Consider the following 19,523-nt stretch of genomic DNA (forward strand, 5'->3'; position numbering starts at 1 on the left):
AGGTGAATGAGACAGAGACTGGGCCAGCACAGCGACCAGCTGCTTGCAGCCTGGCACTTACTGTTCACCACAGGTGATGTCAGGAGGGTGCTTCGTGGTGTCAACCCCAGGAAAGCTGCTGGTTCAGACAGGATTCCAGGGGGCCCACTCAGAGAATGTGCAGACCGACTGGCTGAGGTATTTTGCAACCTTTTGAACCTCTCCTTGTCAAAATGCACTGTCCCCAAACGCCTTAAGTCTGCCATTATTGTGTCCCAAAAACAACAACAATCAGCAGCCTCAGTGACCTGTGGCTCTCACCCCCACTGTAGCAAAGTGCTTTGAGAGGCTGGTCCTGAGATACCTTAAATCCTCACGCCTGCCCACCCTGGACCAGCACCAATATGCCAACAGAGGCATATGATAAACAGAAGACACCATCAACACATCTCTCCACACTGCACCGACCCACCTGGAACATCCAGGGGCATATGTGAGGATGTTATTTGTGGACTTCAGCTCCGCATTCAATGGGATCATCCCTAGCAGAATGGTGGCCAAACGGCTCAACCTAGGTGTCAGTCAGCACACATGCAGAAGGGTCAAAGACTGTCTGACAGACCAACCACAGACTGTCAGGAGAGGACCCATCACTCTCCAACCCTGACACTGGTGCAATGCAAGGTTGGGTGTTCTTTACTCTCTCTACACCTATGACTGCACACCAACCCACACCACAAACACAATAAATAAGATTGTGGATGATACCACTGTGGTAGGACTGATTCAGAACAACAATCAATCTGCATACAAGAGTGATGTCAGAAAACTGTCACAGTGTTGCTCTCACAATCTGACTCTCAACACATACATCGGAGGAAACCTTACACGGACTGTCAACATAACCTAGTAAAAAGGCACTGAAGCAACTCTACTACCTGAAGACAGTGAGAAGGGCTATCCTGTCCCAGCAGCTACTGGTGTCCTTTCATCACTGCTTTGTAGAAAGCATACTCACCTACGGCATCTTGATGTGGCATGCCAGCTGTACTGTGGCTGATAAAATAACTCTACAGAGAGTCATAAAATCAGCACAGAAAATCACCAACACTGAGCTGCCTTCACTTGAAGACATGTAAAGAACTCGATGTCCTTGTCCGGCCACCAACATCATCAAAAACTCATCCCACGCTGGTAGCCACCTCTACTGGTCCATCTATACCCTCATTTCCAGATTACTTTATCCAAGGGTATTCAAAGAACTGAACTCCAAAAACGTGCAGTAGAGGAAGCGAACGTAAGCACTTTTGCCACAAAGTCAACTGACTGGCTTCTCTCCTGTATGATTTCTCATGAGTTTCTTCAGACCTTACACCTGTGCATGAACTATGTGTGAGCTTCTAACTTCTAATTGAAGCTGTGTGTGACCTTCTAACTGAACTCCTTTCCACAAATTGAAAATAAAAAAATATACACAGTACAAATAACAAAAATAAATAACACCAAGTTTTTCTAAGTCCTGCTTTTTTTAAGTGCAAGCCATAATCAAAGTAGTGCTCTCTCAATAGTGCAAATAGAGACTGACCACATTTTTCTTCAAGCATGATACAAGCTGATACAAGCTACAACTACCAGCCTAAGATGTTCTAGGCTATTACGTGCATTGTCAGTCACAATACCGATGCAATGGTTAAGCCTTTTAAGCTCCCAGTCAGTGACAGCCGCTTGTAAAACTTTGGCTATGTTCGCCCCTGTGTGGGACTTTAAAAGTGGGCAGTAGTCTGCAGTACCACATTTACCATTTCCCGTTGTCTGGCCTTTCAGTTTTCCTCACTATTCTGATTTTAGTAGAGAGCTGGATGGTTCTGTAGGTGTACAGCAGTGCACGGCACTAGTTCCTTACAGTGCTTATATATTGTCCGTGTCTTGTCTGTCACCCTTTCGCTGTTAATGTTTCCCTCGGGTACCCAAAATGCTGCCATACAAACGATTTGAAAGTGGCGGAGGCATCTTCTATGCTAAATTTGAGTTTCTGTTATGTACTGATATCATGAGACAGCTTTTCACCTCGACAAGCAATATCGTCACTTTTTAATATTGCGACATCCTGTGGCATGAGATTTCGTCACACCCCTAGTTGCCACCCATCGGATGGACTAATTGTGTTGCACTGCTGTGCAATGGCAATGAATGCACTCTATTCTGATATGGAACAGCATCTTTCAGCTCTGTCTGATGCCACACTGGGATTAAAGGCCGTGTTAGGTTGGCAGGCGCTGTCATCTCCTGGCCACTTCCACTGTCCAGCCCCTGGCATGACGTTCACTGTGCCCACGTCTGCCACCATGTCACACAAGATTGAGAAATGTAAGTGTTTATTCATGCCATACATCGTTGGTGGCTTAGATTCTTTATGATTCTATTCATGTAAACCATTTGAAGATAAAACCACATCAGCAAGTTACAATTAACAAACACACAAACAAACAACCTAACAAACTAGCATGTATGAAGTTTTGCAAACTCATGTGTCAGGTGTCTGGGTGTTTCAGGGGTGCATCAAGCTTAAACAAAAACTGTCTCCTCTTATTCCCAAATGTCCACTTGATCCATTTCAGAAACATATTTAGTCCAACACACAGTATTCCATGATTTTTCATGCTTTTGTCTGTAAAAAGACTGCCCTAACTTCACTGCAGATACCATTATGCCTCTATCCTGGAGGTCCTGAGATGGCAGCCATTTGATTGACAGCTCTATGGGTATATATAAGCTTCTATGTCCGTCCTAGAGCTTACAATAGCCTTCTTTTCCCTCTCTCCTGAGCCACTTACATACAAGCTTCCAGATGATTAATGCATCATGTAGCCAATGAGATTTCAAATCCAGTAATATATAGTTTATACAAGTTTTTAAAGCCCTAAGCTTGGAAAACATGCAAGTTTATATATTTTTATGTTTTTTACTCATTGAATAAGCTGTTTTTCCACCTAAGCAATTGTGCTTGACTATTTAATATTTATAAAGTTAGAGTAAATAAGGAAATAAAGAACTTTAATGAGTTTTATCCCCTGCTGGCATTTTTTTGCCCAACCATCCATTTCCTGTGATATTGTTATCTAATTTGAACCTGGTCCATTTAAGACTATATGATGTGGACCCATTGTGTTTTCCAGCTAATAGGGGCAGTTACAGGTTTACTTACAGGATTACTGTCAGAATCACTTACACAGCTTTTAGCAACAAAACCATGCCTGTACTCCAAATGGTTCAACAACAGCTTTGAATTTACTTTGGGCTAGACTGGGACAGGTGTTTTATGATCATTTTATATACATTTTTAGTAATACGAATTCAACAATAAGAGCAGGTTAAGCCAACAGAAAGACAGATGTATGAATTCGAGGCCAGGCTAGAAAGAAAACTCTGTGCCCCAAGGTGTGATTCGGTAAGACACAAAAATACTTATCTTTTATAAGTTAAAGAGACAGAAGAAGCACAAAAGGCATAATATGTTTTTGAAAAAGATAAGGGGCAATAAATTACATTTCCAGCAGCTTTCTTTGGTCATGCGTCACACAAACAAGGGCAGAGAAACTGAAATGTGACTCCAGTGATTTCAGTTTGCAGTGGGCAGTGTGAGAGTGTGCTGTTTTCTGCTTTGCTCTGACAGACGGGTGCTGGGCAAGTAATCTTAAAGCAGTGAGAAATATCACAGCTGTCAGTCGGAAAAACGTTAATGCACCTTAGACCATGCACCAAGACCTTAATGCACAGAAATAAAGACTAGCAATAAGAGTTTGCCTACATTAGACCTACATAGTGTTGATTAATTGCCTTAATTCACGCACTATGGCTTGCCTCGCCTTTCTGTTTCTCTCTCCTTTCTGTTGTCTGTGCACCAGCGACGTTATCTCCTTTCTTCCTCAGCGATTTATGGAGACGACCAAAAAACACACCTCGTATGGAGGACGCTCGTTTGTTAATTATGCAGCCAATCAAAACTAACATGCACTGAATGACATCGTAACAACCCAGTGCACTTACAAGTCTGTACAAAACAACGACATAAGTAGGCCAACATTAAATAGGAGAGGGTGCATCACAATCAGTGCGTTTACAGGAGGGATGTAAGACCTGTCTCTCTGGTTAAGTATATGCAATGAAAACACTGTTTATCTGTTAAATAGCGCTAACACTGATATGTAGCAGACCGTCATGCCTGCCTGATATTGTTGACTTGCTCAGATTGCTCACGTTTATTTCATTATTTTGTCCTTGATTTTTGTGCTTCTACTGTGGCTGAGCAGGCTATGTAGTTAAATTGTTTCGTTATTTGTTAATATTTCCAACTTTGTTATGCTGTAAATCCGGCACGGGGTGTTTTATTTTAAAAACCGACATGCTTGACATGATGCACTATGCCGTTCCGCTGTCTAACTTCCTGTCTGGTTCGATCTGCTCTATGCACATGGCTGCGGTTCACTTCCATCAAAACAAAAAAAAGAAAAGTCATTAAATTAAACCTTTTTTGTTCAACAAAAGTTCTCAAATGTAAAATGTAGTTTAACACAGTCGGCGAGAACTCTCCCCCAATGAGACAAGACATATAACTTTCTTGTCCTGGACCTGGTGGTCCAAAGGCGCCAACACTCCTTGGCGGCGCTCCAAGCAGAGTCAGCTAACAGAGCTAACTTGTTGCGAACACTGTAAATCACAGTAAGTTGATGTAGAGCAAAAATAATATTTATAATATATGTGATGTGCGCATAACTACACTCCTCCTAGTGTCGGGAGACACTTGCCTGCAAATGTAATAGCTGTCTTTCTAATCTAACTTAGATGTATTATTGACTTTACAATGCAACATGCTAAGCAGTGTGCTGGGAGTTCTGTCAGTTCAAGCGCTGGTTGCAAGCTTCACTGCTCCTCTCCTCTCCTCTCCTTCTCCCCTGCTGCACAAGATGGATCCTTCACAGAGACGGAAAACACCCCTGCTCTCTCTCTCTCTCTCTCTCTCTCTCACACACACACACACACACACACACACACTCTTCACAAACTGGGTCAGAACTGTCTTTCTTCTGTCCCTGTGCATTAGGGTATACCTTTACACATTCGCTCTCGGTCTCACACACACACACACACATGTTCAAAGGGGATTCCCACCCTGCTCTAGCTGCACCGGTGAAGGCGATGCCAGTGATGAGTGTCTTCACGGAGGGAAAATGGGTGTGGTCACATGTGTGCGTGAGTGATATTAGATAATCAGTGTCACCGACCAGCGTGAGTGTTTGTGTGGAAAAAGCGTGCTGTCTGTCCACAGAGAGCGCAGAGAACAGGATGGAAAGAAAAGCCTGTCTGTACCTGCCGAAGAAGCAGTAATATTATATCACCTACTGCAGGTGTCTCCATCTTTATCTAGTGACTCAGTCGCTCTTTGTCCCTCAGCTCCTTCCCATCGCCTTTGTCACTCTCTCATTGTGACCAGCCATAAAGTCTGACAGCGAGACGCAAGAAGCAAACAGTGAAAGGCAAAAGTGTAGTTTAAATACAGCATTTAATTGATTCATTTATCCGTATTTCAACGTTTGTGGATGAATCAATATCAAGTGTAATAGTTCACCCAAAACATAAAAAATTCATTATGTGTCCCCCACGCCGTGACCTCCCAAGTCAGGTGAAGTTTCATAGTCCACCAAACATTTCTCCAGCTTGACGACGAAACAACATCGAAGCCTTCTCCTAAACAACTGAAGTAGTCAGGAACTTGTTTGGGAAGCCCTCAGGTCCTAAACTGATTTGAAAAGACATTATTTTACACCCCAAATTCACTGTTGAGCTTTTGCACCCACTTTCGATGAGGTGATGCTTTTAGCTTAGCAGCTACATTGAAGATTTTGGTTTAAAAAAGTCTGTGAATAACATCTCTTTGAATCAATTTGGAATCTCGGGGCTTCATTATATTGGCCATTACATTTTTTTTCAGCAGTATAATGGGGGATAGTGACTTGATTTTCATTTTTGGGTGAACTTATCCTTAAATCCTAAAACATCACATATAACCTCTTCAAAGATCCATACAATTATTTATGTTTTAATAAAGGGAATTGCGCCTGTATATCAATATATTGGTCAATAGTAAACAAAATATAGTAGATGCAAAGTCATTATGAAGCTGCTCTAGACCATCAGAAATAATTTGTCACTGTTATTCAAGTGGAACAATGACCATGAAGAACGGATTAGTCCAAGAATTCTGTAATGGATTGGATGTGCCTGACTAGTCTCCCTGCAGGAAGTCCCTCAGGATGCAGCGTGGGGCCACATTGTGCTTTAATGGCAAACTGTATTCTATCTCAAATGTGCCTCACAGGAAATTGATTTCTGGGGATTAATTTGCAGATAAATCATTTACAAATCATTATGCTGACGCTGACAGAATGTATTACTCATTTTATTTGCTTGTTTATATGTAAGGGCTGTATTACGTACAGCATCTATCAGATCTGTTCAACTTACCTCCCTGTGTCTGTTTCTTTGTTGTGTAGAACCACAGCTGAAGGGCATAGTGACCAGATTGTTCTGTAGGCAGGGCTTCTATCTCCAGATGGGCCAGGATGGAAGTATGGACGGGACCAAAGACGACAGCACCAACTCCTGTAAGTACACACACACACACACACACACACACACACACATACACAGCCAGTCTAGTCACTAGGATATAATGTCAGCAGTTAACAGCTAAACCACAGATACGTTTTAAGGTCACCTGGGGTAGTAATAAGCTTTCGAAACAATATGGAACTTTTTTATTTGACAATTTCAAAGAGCACACCAACGGGTCGGCTAAAAGAGGATTTTGTTTTTTAGGGCTTAGTTTATTGGACCCCTGCACCCAACACTGCCGTCAGGAAGGAGCTGCAGATGGATGACTTATTGATTAATGTGGCTTTTTCTATATTCTGATGCTCTTGGCTAAGAGATAATCAAATGCTAATCAGTTATCACCACAAGTGTCCTGTCCACATTGGCTGAGCCGGTTGCTCTCTGCCGTCTCGCGTTGCAGCAATGTCCCACTTGTTTACTATGATTTTTTTTTTTGGAAGTGTCTTCACATCAATCTTTGGCAAACATTCTCAAATCGCCATTTTTTTAATTTTCTGCCACGGCTCGGCATGTAGATCAAACAGAATTTACTGCAGCTCCTCACTTGTTGCCAAGCTTCATTTTCCATTTGTTCGTCAGTTTTTTTTTTTCTCTGACTGAGCCGCTCTCAGCAGACGGGAGGCATCAGTGACATTTCCTGCAGCATTTAAAAGGAGGGTTGTTACCATCTCTAATCAGCTGGGTGCACGTCTTTATGTTAATGAAGGCTGTGCATGAGCTCGATGGTGGTTTAGAAAGTGTTATATTTTCCAGGGATGATTACTGGCAGGTGTACTTTTGCATATTTGATTAATTCTTCTGCTCATCCCTGAACGCTGTAAATGTTGGTTGTTAGCGAGATTGAACAACTAGTTCTATGCGACCTTGATTAATAAGGGCAATGATCCGCCAGGTGTAATCAGATTTTGATTAGAATAAAAAGCAGCAGGGTTGTTGTTTCCAGATATAATGTCCACTGTCACAGCCTTCATTAGAAGTCTTTGTTATGTTATGTCTTTATAATAATACGACTGAAATAATAATATCAATTATGGATCTACTTATATTTTATGTCAGGGCCAATACAATACTGATTATTAGTAATCAAGGACACCGATAACCAATATTTGGAACCGATATACGTTTGCAGTAAAAATAAAAATCTTAGTGTCAAAATTTAGAATTACCAGTGGTGGAATGTAACTGAGTATATTTACTCAAGTACTGTACTTAGGTACAATTTTGAGGTACTTTTTTCTGCTACATTTTACTTCCACTCCACTACATTCATTTGATAGCTTTACAGATTTACATTATTCAGTGTTAATAAGCTATTACTGGTGATGTATAACCAATCAGATAGTGCTGTTTTTGCGACTCCAGATGGAGAAAGAGCCAAATCACGTTTTTAAATACATTTATTTTATCGGCAATCAGAAAAATGTTGAATATCAGCCCCAATAATCGGCAAGGATAATTGGTCTATCCCTAATTTGCAATAGAAATGATTAAAATAAAATAAACTGACTGTCTTTAGAGAATCCCGCTGCTGTTGTGAAATGTTGATCAGCTTGTAGAGTAAGCACACTATTTTGATTCCACCCATAACAACAGCCTTCTTTGCTTTAATGCACTCATCATTTCAGCTTATCTCTGCAACAATGTGCAGGAAGTTACAGTCAGCTTTAAAGGGTTAATTAAGAGTCAAGAGTGTGTAGACTACCATATCTTTGACACATGGGCGGATTAGTTGTGTAATTAATGTGGGCATGATTGGAAAAAAGTGTTAAACTAAAGGTGGAGGTGAGATTTAAAGTTTGTTTCACCAGTAGTGTGCAAGCTAACATTAGCCTCAAGGTCTACAATGTTAACCATGGCTTGGCAGGGCCATCAGCTGCGCCACGATGCTTCTGTCATTCGTTGTTCTGGTCCGGCTTGGAAGGTATCAGCGTAATAGTCCAGATTTTAAATCCTCAATATCACATGTTTAATATTATTGGGGCAGCCTGGAGGAATCTGTGAGCAATTCAGGAGTTAAGACTGGATCTGTAAACCCCTCACATTACCAGATAGTCTGTGCCAAACAGTACATTTAGAACAGGCACTGCACTAGTATTCAAAATAAAGACAACTCACAGTAAGGTGTGTGGAGTACCCACTGATGTTTTGAGCAGCACAAAGAAAAATCTGTCTGTCTATTGCGTCGAGGTGGAGGCAGAAATTTCACAACTTGGGCAAATGAAAGAAATGGATTCCCACACTTTGTCAGCACTAAGTTTCCTGAAAATGTATCATTTCGGCCTTTGTCAGGCATCAAACTCACAGCATGAAACATCTTTATACTCGAGCCAGTGGCTGCAACAACTGAGGCAAGTCACAAACACCTTAGACAGTTTCGCCGTCAATAATTGATGAAAACATCCCGAAAATGGGACAGTGTTCTGTCTTTTCTGTATTTTATTGCTGAGTTTTGTGCACTCGACAGGCTTAAGTAGGGATGGGCACAATATTTTTGAGCAAATGCCTTGATTTCCATATTGCGACAATGTTGTAGGAATGACAACCCGAACTTGTACAAAATATTAACACATGAGATTTTTTGATAAATAGTCATCAGTGATGTGGATATAATGACTAAGTGGGTACAGTTGAGTCTTAGTACAGCAGCAGAGGCTTTTAACAGCTCATATCAGCTGATAATGTTTGGTGTCCAAGTAGAGCACACTTTAATTGAAGCATTATGTCAAATGAATGTTCTAAAATGATCCCTAATATACAAAGAGGTAAGATTGGAGTTGAATTTGGTTTCATATTGTTCCTGTCATAACAACAGGAGTATATGAGCTGTCAGCAGGTTAATCAATAACACTGTATGATAAAAGGCAAAGGGGTTAAAGAGGTGTGGTTTCAACTGAACACAGAGGAAGACAGCCGTGAAAGGTCGCAGCTAATGATGGCTAATAATCCACCTAATATTTATCAAACAGTGGGGTCGAAAAGTCTGAGGCCACATTGAAAAAATCTCATTTTCTCACGTAAACCTGTAAATAATGATAGTTTGAGGATTCAGAAAGTAATAGAAAGTAAGTGTCATCAGTCAAACTGGTATTCTAAGCAAAGGTGGGGCTTTCTCTGTGCCACATGATGGCTGGGCCGGTGCATTGAACTCCAAAACACTTTGTAGAAACTGGCTCAGTTGTAAACCAAGCGTGACCACACCATCAGGGGATCCATTCATCAGGCTTAGTTCCCTGAGAGTTGGAAAAGCAACTTCATCAAGCGACTTCATCACTGATACAAAATTCGCCAAATAAAGAACACGACTCCGTACTGTGAAAAGAAGGCTGTCTTGAGGGTGTCGGGGTCTCAGAGGATGAGTCGCAGTTTCTAAACCACTTCTCAGGAGGGGAAACAAGGCCAAATGCTCGAGGTGGGCTAAGTAATACCAGCATTTCATAAAAGTCAACTCACAACTCAAGTCCTTTTTACTGATGAATTTAAGTTTGAGATTTATGGAGTATGTAACGAGACAATCAGGAGAGAGAATGATTCAGTGACAGTGAAATACGATGGTGGGAACAGTGGCAGCTCTTGCCAAGTCTCTCAGGGGGGAATCTGTTTTGACAATGACTAAGGCGACTTTGGTAAATTAACCTAAATCAGCTGATATTGTCATAATACATCGTACCACATGTACACCCTCAGGACACCTTTGGATGTGAAGGCAACGACTTACATAAAGAACAGTGGCACTGGGCCTGATAGTGTGCAATTAATAAAACAATTTACAATAACTGTTTGGGAGAGATATATGTAGTGTTGGGAGTGTAACTGCTTAAATTGTCTTACTTTACTTGAATATTTCCTTTTTATGCTACTTTATGCTACTACTCAACTATAGTACATCTCAGAAGCAAATGTTTAACTTTTTACTCCACTACATTTGTTTTACTTTAGCTTATCTTTAGTTACTAGTTACTTATCAGGTTACAATTTTTCATCATCTTCCTGCCCAGGGAAGCCCTGATTCTCCAGATTTGTTGATTTTGAACATTTCTCAGGAACAAAGTGTTCCTTTGTGTGTTGAGAATATTCTCTTTCATAGGCTAAATGCATAAATGCATCGACACAAAGTGGAAAACAGGCTGTTTTCCCAACTTTTTGCAGATACATGGTTCTCACAGCATAGCCATGCTCCAAACATATGATGATCTTATAGAATATGATGCATTGCTAAACATTAAACTAGCCAACAGTATGTAAAGTAGTGAAAATGAGCACAACGTTAAAAATCTACAGCGGTAAAATAACACATAAACATTAATGCAGTAGTAATATTAATCTATATTTAAGTGGACACAGCTATCAACGAGTTGTTGTAACAATGTCGTCAAATAAAATAGAACACATCGTCTTTGTAGCGTCCATGTTGTTTCCACAATAAGAGCTAATGAAGCTAATTGATTCAACAAAGTAGGAAGCACAACTTTCCAAGTTGGGAAGTGAATTTATCCGAGGAGCATCTGAACACCAACGGGTTACGTTTGGACGAAAACAAGTTACTGCAAGCCCTCCTGGAACCCAGAGAGATTGCATTGCTGTGCCTGAAGCGAGAAAACAAAAAAGCCCAACCATGGACAAAGTTATCAGAGTGGTCCGTCGAATTTCAACCAGATTGAAATCGCCCAAAAGGGACGTGCATGGCTTGGGCCTGCAACTAATTGGACTTGGAAGTGTAAGGGAACATGTCTTAAGATAGAAACAAAGATTTAAAAACAAAACATATGTGTTTATTGGCTTCAAATACGAATAAAAATGAGGTATATTCTGTTTAAAGAAAGCCAGTTGAGCTTGTGTTGCCTTATTAAATTCCACGACGATGTGACCAAACAGTAACCCAAATCTAACCCAGCCGTGGGACCTAAGTTCAATAGTTAAACAGTTAAGCAAAACAAACAGTAACCTACTTACAGCTTCCAAGTTTGAACCCAGTAACGATCCATCCTCGAGCTTGAGTTTTGAAGCACATCCTGCTTTTTATGTTGCCGGCCCTCGTTGAGAAAGCTGTCTGAAGTAGAATCGTTAGCACAAACACAGCCAGTAAGACTTCTCCAGTTGTTCTGGGGACATTTCCATCACAAATTAAGTTAAGACCACTGGGTCTGCAGTTCCTCAGATGGTAGGAGTAGATGAAGATAGTTGAGGTTTGCATTAGCAAGGGAAACGGTAGTCACTGGATGTAACTCCAGTGCTATGAGTGCGTGTTCAGCCCTCTAGCTGCATGTAATTGCAGCTACAGTAAAGCACATTATTTTAACACACTTCGAACAGTCCATGTTGTGGCTGAATTTCACACCAGTGACAAAAACCACTATGCCCTACACCTCTAGATGTGCTGTGTTGTATCATTAGCATGATAGTTCTCAGTGAAGCACTCCTGATAAACCTCAAAAGGCTTCTTCAAACACCTTCAAATCCAAATGCCATGCAAAACATCTTCTGTAGTTTCTCAGTAAAAGTAAGCCATACCTGCCACTGAGAAGCTGACAGCCATGTTCAGCTTGGTTGTATCAATGCTGCTCTCGTGCTTTAAACTTTTCTTTTTCTGTATGAACAAAACAAACGTTTTCAAAGAGATAAGATCATAATAACACAAGCCTCAGGCATTAGGGGATTGTAGGAAGTGAACAGTGACAGCTGCATCGTCTTAAAAATGCCTGGCCAAGGAAATCATGGTGTGATCAGCTGTGTGTTTACCGTGACTGCTGTTCTCCAAATAACACTGACCTGATGAAGCTGAGAGCGCGGCTGTGCCTTTGATAAATAGACAGGAATAAGCTGACATTAAAACCTTATGGAAAAATGAACATATTCATATTCTTATCCTAAAGCTCTCTTACTTTTTCCTTGTACAAGTATTCCAGGTCAGACTCAGCAAACCCTCTGAACTGCGCAAACTTGTCGTAAGTGCCATCTATTACCAGCTGTCAAAACTGTATCTGTGGAGTGACAGAACAGAAGTAGAGGAAGATATGGTTTGACTTGAAGTTAGGTGCCAAAAAGATGTCTTGCTAAAGGAAAGTGGCCCATTGCTGAGATGATGGAGGTGAAGAGGACGGAGACGCACAAGAAACGTTCCATCATAGGTGACGTTACGGCGTCAGGTGCAATGGAAGACGTTTGCCATTACGCAACTCACATTGAATATTCATTTTACGTTTGCTCTGATCAGTTTTTGTCTTAAACAGCTCAAAAACAGAATAACATTGTTTCACCTTGATACCTAATTTTATGATAATTTTATTGCACATAACCATGATTATGAACTCTTTTCATACAAAAGTCAGAAATAAAAAAACTGAAATAATGCATTACTTCTATTTGGGGTATAAGAAACCCCAACATGGTTGAATACAATGGATTATTCAGTAATCACACACTCAGTTAAATGATTTGTATACATGGAGACTGTGTCAGCAGCCTCTCTGGATTCCTGTCATTGTAGTATTTTTCATAGGTGTGTCAAAGTGTTCAGTAAGAGATGGGTTGTCATTTAAAATGTTTTCAACACATTGTCTTTTAAAGAAGAACAACATATTTGAAGGGAAAAACATTGGTTTCATTTTGCAACACAGCATTGGTGTTGAAGGCAAACCGCACAATGAGGAAGTGAAGTGTCTATATGTTCGTTTGCTTGGGTAACATATTTAAACTCAAACTAAAGCAGCTTAACTAAACTAAACTAAAACCAAATAGACCTGCTATATATTTTGTTGAGTTGTGTACTTTATGGACACTATCCAACATTTCTGCCTCAGTCACATTTTCCTTTCATTGAAATGTTTTTATTTTCAGCTTTAACAATAAAGACAACAACTCCCACAATCCCACGCTACAATTGTTTTTATGTTTTGTTTTGATTGAGTGGCAGAAATGACATACTGTGCATTGAAGGAGTTATAATTTCATAAGAAAGGGTATATATTTCTACATGACTTGACTCAAATATGACATGCTCTCATTGAATTACTTACAAACACATGTATGCTGTAAAGCTTGATTACTGTGATGATACAAATCGGTGGCAGTATGATAAGATAAAATGGGTATAACTATAATACTCTATGTACTTTTTCTTTTGCTATTACATAGAATACCCTAACTGTATATAACAAAAATCATATTCTGATTATAATTTATATTAATAGTAATGGTCTGAATTTGCAATCAGTGTTCTAAGATCTAAAGCCCTGCAAGCTGCCCTGGAAGGCCGAACTGCTCCTCCACCTCACCCACTGACCAAACCAGCTGAATAACTGACATTTCACTTCTCAGAGCACTGCACACATGCACAAGAAACACACACGTTCTAATTCTAAGTTTGTCTGTGTTTGTCCTCAGCTCTGTTTAACTTAATTCCTGTGGGTCTGAGAGTTGTGGCCATCCAATCAGTCAAGACCGGCCTCTACATTGCCATGAACGGAGAGGGTCACCTCTACTCATCGGTGAGCATGCAAAAACACACACACACGCACACACACACACATACGGTATGCTAGCATGGACAATGAATAACATGGAAGACGTGAGGCGAGAGGGAAGACAGAGCTGGGAAGTAAAAGTAAGTAAAGGGGAAGTGAGGTAGAAGAGGAGCTGCTTGGAGATCTGCTTGAGTGGAATATGAATTATTTGCATGCTGACTCTTCAGCGAGAGTTCACACTCTTCCACTGGCATCTTTTCTCCCTGACAACATCCCACTTGCTCCCCTTCGTTTTTTTCTTTTGCTTAGGGTAGTGATGACAGGAGCCGGAGAGGAGAGGAAATGAGACGAGGAAGAAGGAGAGGTGATTGAGAGAAGTTACGGGGGAATAGAAACAGATGGGAGGGGAGAGGAGATGAAGAGAGGAGATGAAAGGAGGGAAATAAAAGGGAGAGGTGAGGGGGAATAAAGGTCAGGACAAATCATGAAAAAAGGAGCGGGGAGAAAAAATGACTTAGGTGGGAGGCAAGAGAAAGGAGGCGAGGAAGAAATAGGACAAGGACAATGAGAGGGACAAAGGTGGAGAGGAAGAAAGAAAACGGCTGTAGACAGAAGAGGAAAAGATGGAAAGGAAGGAGGAAAAGGTTATAGACAGTAGAAGAAAAGATGGAGTGGAAGGAGGAAAAGGTTGTCAATGGATAAGGGCAAGATGGATAGGAAGCAGGAAAAGGTTGCAGACAGAAGAGAAAAAAGATGGAAAGGGAGGAGGAAAGCGTTGTAGACAGGAGGTAATGGTGGAGAGTAATCGGGGAAGAGGTCATAGACAGAAGAGGAAAACATGGAGAGGAAGGAGGAAAAGGTTGTGGATAGGAGGAAAAGATGGAGAGGGCTGAGGAAAAAGTTGTGGATAGGAGGAAAAGATGGAGAGGAAGGAGGAAAAGGTTGTAGACAGGAGGAAAAGATAGAGAGGAGGGAGGAAAAGGTTGTAGACAGGAGGAAAAGATAGAGGAGGGAGGAAAAAGAGGAAAACATGGAGACGGAGGAGGAAAAGATGGATAGGAAGGAGGAAAAGGTTGTAGACAGAAAAGGAACAGATACCAGGAGGAAGGAAAAGGTTACAGAAGAAGAGGAAAGGAGGGAGAGGAGGGAGGAAAGGTTGTAGACAGAAAAGGACAAAAGCGAGGGGAGGGAGGAAAAGGTTGTAGACAGAGGAGGAGAAGATGGATAGATAGGATGAAAGGGTTATAGACAGAAGAGGGCAAACGTGAGAGGAGGCAGGAAGAGGTTGTGGACAGATGAGGAAAAGATGGAGAGGACGGAGAAAACAGAAGATAGAAGAGAGAGGAGGGAGAAAAAGGTTGTAGACAGAGGAGGAAAAGACGTATAGGAAGGAGGAAAAGGTAGACAGAAGAGAAACGATGGAGAGAGGGGTGGAAAAGGTTGGACGAAAAGATGGCATGGAGGAACATGAATAAGAAGGAGCAGAAAAATATGCGGGAGTAAGAAGAGAACAGAAGACAGAATAGATGAAGAAGAAGAGGAAGGAGAAATGCTGCAGACAAAGAGATGGGAGGAAGAGAAGGCGTAATCGGGAGGAGAAATAAAGGAGATCTGTGCTGCTCTGCTGGGCTTTCTCAGCCTGTCGCTGAAAGTCACAGATGCATGAGGGCTTCCTGTAAATAATTGAAGAGGGGGAGTCCCCCCCTACACACACACACACACACACACACACACACACACACACAGAGTAGAAATCCCCTCTAAAGCTGCGTAGAGGGAAAGTGAGGATGTTTGATCATGTTCCAGCACTCTGACTAGCGCGCAGGCAGCTACATGATAACGAATATATAAATTACATACCGCAGGTCTTTTTTATCATGATGTTAGCCCCGCTTGATGTTTAATTGGCTGCGGCACCGGTCCTGGCAGGTGTAGCGTGTTGTAGTGTGTGGTGAAGACAGCGGCACAGTGCCTGAAGAGACACATAAACAGAACAACAGGGTTTTCACGGCTACAGTTCATCGGTTTACTTTCATGTGTTGTTTAATTTGGTGGTAGAGGTTCAGAGGCGTGTTTAGTTCGGATCACCTTTCATTCTGACGGGCTGGTTATTGCGGAGGAGTCGGTGCGTCGATACAAATCAAATCAAAACGGTCCAGTCTGCGTTTTGCCCTTTGAATCATTTCTGTGTAACAGTGTGGTGCGTAGCAGATGTCAACAGGTCATCCTGTAGTAGGCGTGGATTATGTCGATGAATGACCACTGGTGCTCTTCTAACCTGTCTGGACCTTACCCTGAAATACAAAACGCCGTCACATTCCTGGTGAACGTACACATCACTGAGTGGGAACATTTCAAGCACACTATAATTAGCGTTACAATAATTCTAATCAGAACAAGACGTACTGAATACTGAACACGGCGTGCATGAGAAGGTGCTTCTGGGGAAAGAATGTAATTAGGATGTTAACTGTATGTAATATTTATCTATTTATGTTTCTGTGTCCCTGAGGGCCACGATTGCATGCGGCGCATTGCAATCGAAGTGTTATGTCACCGAAGGATAAGAACAAAATAATGTTCGGCACCAGAGCGATTCGCACCTTCACAGCCAAGGTTATGCATCCAAATAAATCTGAAAACCGTGTGATTGCGTTTCTTAGATTTAGTTTGAGATCTCAAAAGGATGTTAACAAGTTTGAATCTGACACAGTATGAGATGTTAAATAGTATAGGATCTATTTGGGATGCTACTAATAATTATATAGCAGCATAATGCTATGAAAATTGTGATACCAGTTGAATTTATGTTGACAACCTGTGTCTCAAACACTGATATTGAGGACCTTTCCTTGTATGGTGGTATTGCTGCTCTGCCCTCAGTGAGACTCGTTATGCTCTTATAGCACATTGTTAATGCTATGCCTCAAACTTAGTTATACATAGACTATAGGACTATTTTATTAATCTCAGATCCCAAGCATCTGGCGGTGTGTGCTCATGCACGTATGTGTGTTTTGGGCGTGCGTGCGCGCAGCTAACAGATGGCACAGTGTGCGATGAGCTGCTATGTGATAATTATGGAGCATGCTGGGGAAAGTGGGAAAAAAAGAAGTGCTGATGAGTTTGGGACTGTGCGTGTTTATGTGCGAACGAGCCCGGGAGTGACGAGAGTGTGTTCCTGTGCGAAAGTGTGTGTATGTGTTATGTATATGTGTGTGGGCGTTTCAGGGTGTTGTCAGCGGCGAAGGTGAAGGAGGAAGTGAACTTTTACTGTGAAATCACCGCACGTTTCCTGTTTAACTGCTACTCCTTCTATTGTTATTATCTTCTGCTACTATTACTGTAAGAATAGGGTGATAAAGGAGACGGATAATTATTATGTTACAGGTAAGGGCATAAATAAACATTATTATGAGTGATTTTAAAGGTAATAGACCAACTGTTGTGACATAATTCTCAGAGGAGAATAAGAAAACGAACGTTTGAAGTGTTTTCTTAAGGAGATAATGAGTTAAACTGTATATGTACCAGTAACTGGATCATGACTGAGGCTCATGTACAGCAGTGCCCCCACTAAATCTGCTTGTTTTTGAAATCTGAATTGTGCTGACTGTCCAGCAGCCAAGATTAGAAATGGAAATGTATTCCTCCGTGCCAGCTCCCTGTGAGTCAGACTGTTAGAGCCCCAGTCTGTCTGCTGGAGAGGTCCTGGGAGCCCGAGCACCATTAATTCAAGTCCGTCCTCCTATCCATCCTTTTTCCTCCTCTTGTTGCTCCCCTCTCTTCCCCCCTTCTGTTTTAGTCCAGGTCTCTTCAGGTCATAGAAACAGCTTATAGTAAGGGACAGCAAATAGCCTGCAGTCACATCTGGTCCTCGGCGGAAACTCTTTGTCCTTTTAAAGGAAAACAGAAGTTTAGGTATGTTACAGAAATGTAGCAGTATCCACCTAGAGCACATTTAAATCCATATAAAGATAACAGGAATTTATCTGACAATAACTAACAACCATGTATGGTGAGCAAACCGAGTCTCTGGCTAAACGCTAAGTGTTTCAATCCTTCCTTGTCTCGTCTCCTTCATCAGAGGGTACAGCGGACCATTCTTTACAAGAGGAAAAGAGAAGTATTGTGCTGTGCCCGAGTGTGAGTGCAGTCAGGCTCTCTGAGCACTCCAGTTGTCTTTTCTGAAGCCCTTATGAATTCACCTTAAAATGTTTCCTCGACCTTGTGACGTTTTAAATCGAGGTCAAAGAAAAGTGCTCTGGAAAAGACACAATTTTTGGACTCTTGGACCGCAAAGTGTACCCTGGTACAGGTCACACAGTGGACAGCTCCTGGTGCTGAAAAAGGAGAGTTTCCAGATAAATCGCACAAAAAAACAAAACCAGTGCAATTTACGTTAAATCAGAAAGAAATGTCCTTAAACTCTTACATATCATGGTAAGGTTATGATGCTAGAAATGGCAAATTAAAGGTAAATGAATGACATACTTACAGTATCAGGCTGTTTGTGTCACTTCACAATGAGTGATATATGTCTTTAATGGATCCCTACACACATGCTTCCCTGTCTCCACACCACCTCTTCACATATAATGTAATATTATTCATAATCATGTCTTTTTATGTTCTCTTTACCTTAGAATGAGTCACAGAGTCCGCCATGTGTTACTGCCTTCATTCTGCAGTATGTTCTTATATCCCGTCATTTAAATTCAAAAGCAACAATACATTATTTAATATAAAGAATAAAAACGTAGAGATTATGAATTTATAAGGGCACGTAGAGAAAAAATTTAACTGAGACACTGCATGTGTGGCTCTCCTGGCACAGTGGAGACTGGAATTACTGAACCGGCGTCATTTCAGCCAGAGTTTGAGGGACAGCGAGCTGAAATAGTGAGCTGCCATTGCTATAGATACTATTATTTAAAAAGAAATATAAACTCTGATGCCATCAGGTACTGATTTGGGCGTTGGTTGCCAAGGCAACTGTTGAAGCTTGGAAGCATTCAGGTCAGCCCTAATTGCAGTGCTTATAAATTTATGATCACCAAAATGGCATGGTATTGGTATGGTAATCCCCTCAAAGCCATAGCACCTGCACAAGAGATGTTTTCAGAGCATTTTTACTAAAACTGCACCTCGCCACTGACATTTTTATTCATTATGTTGGATTGTGTTGTTTGATTACGGCATTATTTCTCTTTCAAAGGCCAGCAACTGTTAAAAAAGGCCCAAAAAAGAAATGTTGCGGGCACAAAATACAATCAAATCGAGCTTTTGTCGTGTAGAAGAACACAGAACATTAATCAGCATGAAATACTAACTGATCCTGCCGGCGAGTCAGGAGTTTTAAACAATCAATAAAGTTAATCTGTTGTTCCTCGTGCACAAGTGCGCATGTTG

At 41.3% G+C, this 19,523-nt stretch overlaps 1 protein-coding gene across 2 annotated transcripts in view; it reads left to right on the forward strand.

The window, feature by feature from the left end:
- Nucleotides 1-19,523, forward strand: part of LOC311253441 (fibroblast growth factor 14-like) — a 78,933-nt gene that overhangs the window by 40,628 nt on the left and 18,782 nt on the right. For both annotated transcript variants that reach the window (XM_084347415.1, XM_084347416.1), the window contains exons 2-3: nt 6,531-6,641; nt 14,032-14,135. In XM_084347415.1, the coding sequence (XP_084203541.1) occupies nt 6,531-6,641; nt 14,032-14,135 (215 nt within the window). The remainder of the gene's footprint in view (nt 1-6,530; nt 6,642-14,031; nt 14,136-19,523) is intronic.

The sequence above is a fragment of the Pagrus pagrus genome (genome assembly GCF_965226575.1).
Source record: "Pagrus pagrus genome assembly, chromosome: 24".
Lineage (NCBI taxonomy): Eukaryota > Metazoa > Chordata > Actinopteri > Spariformes > Sparidae > Pagrus > Pagrus pagrus.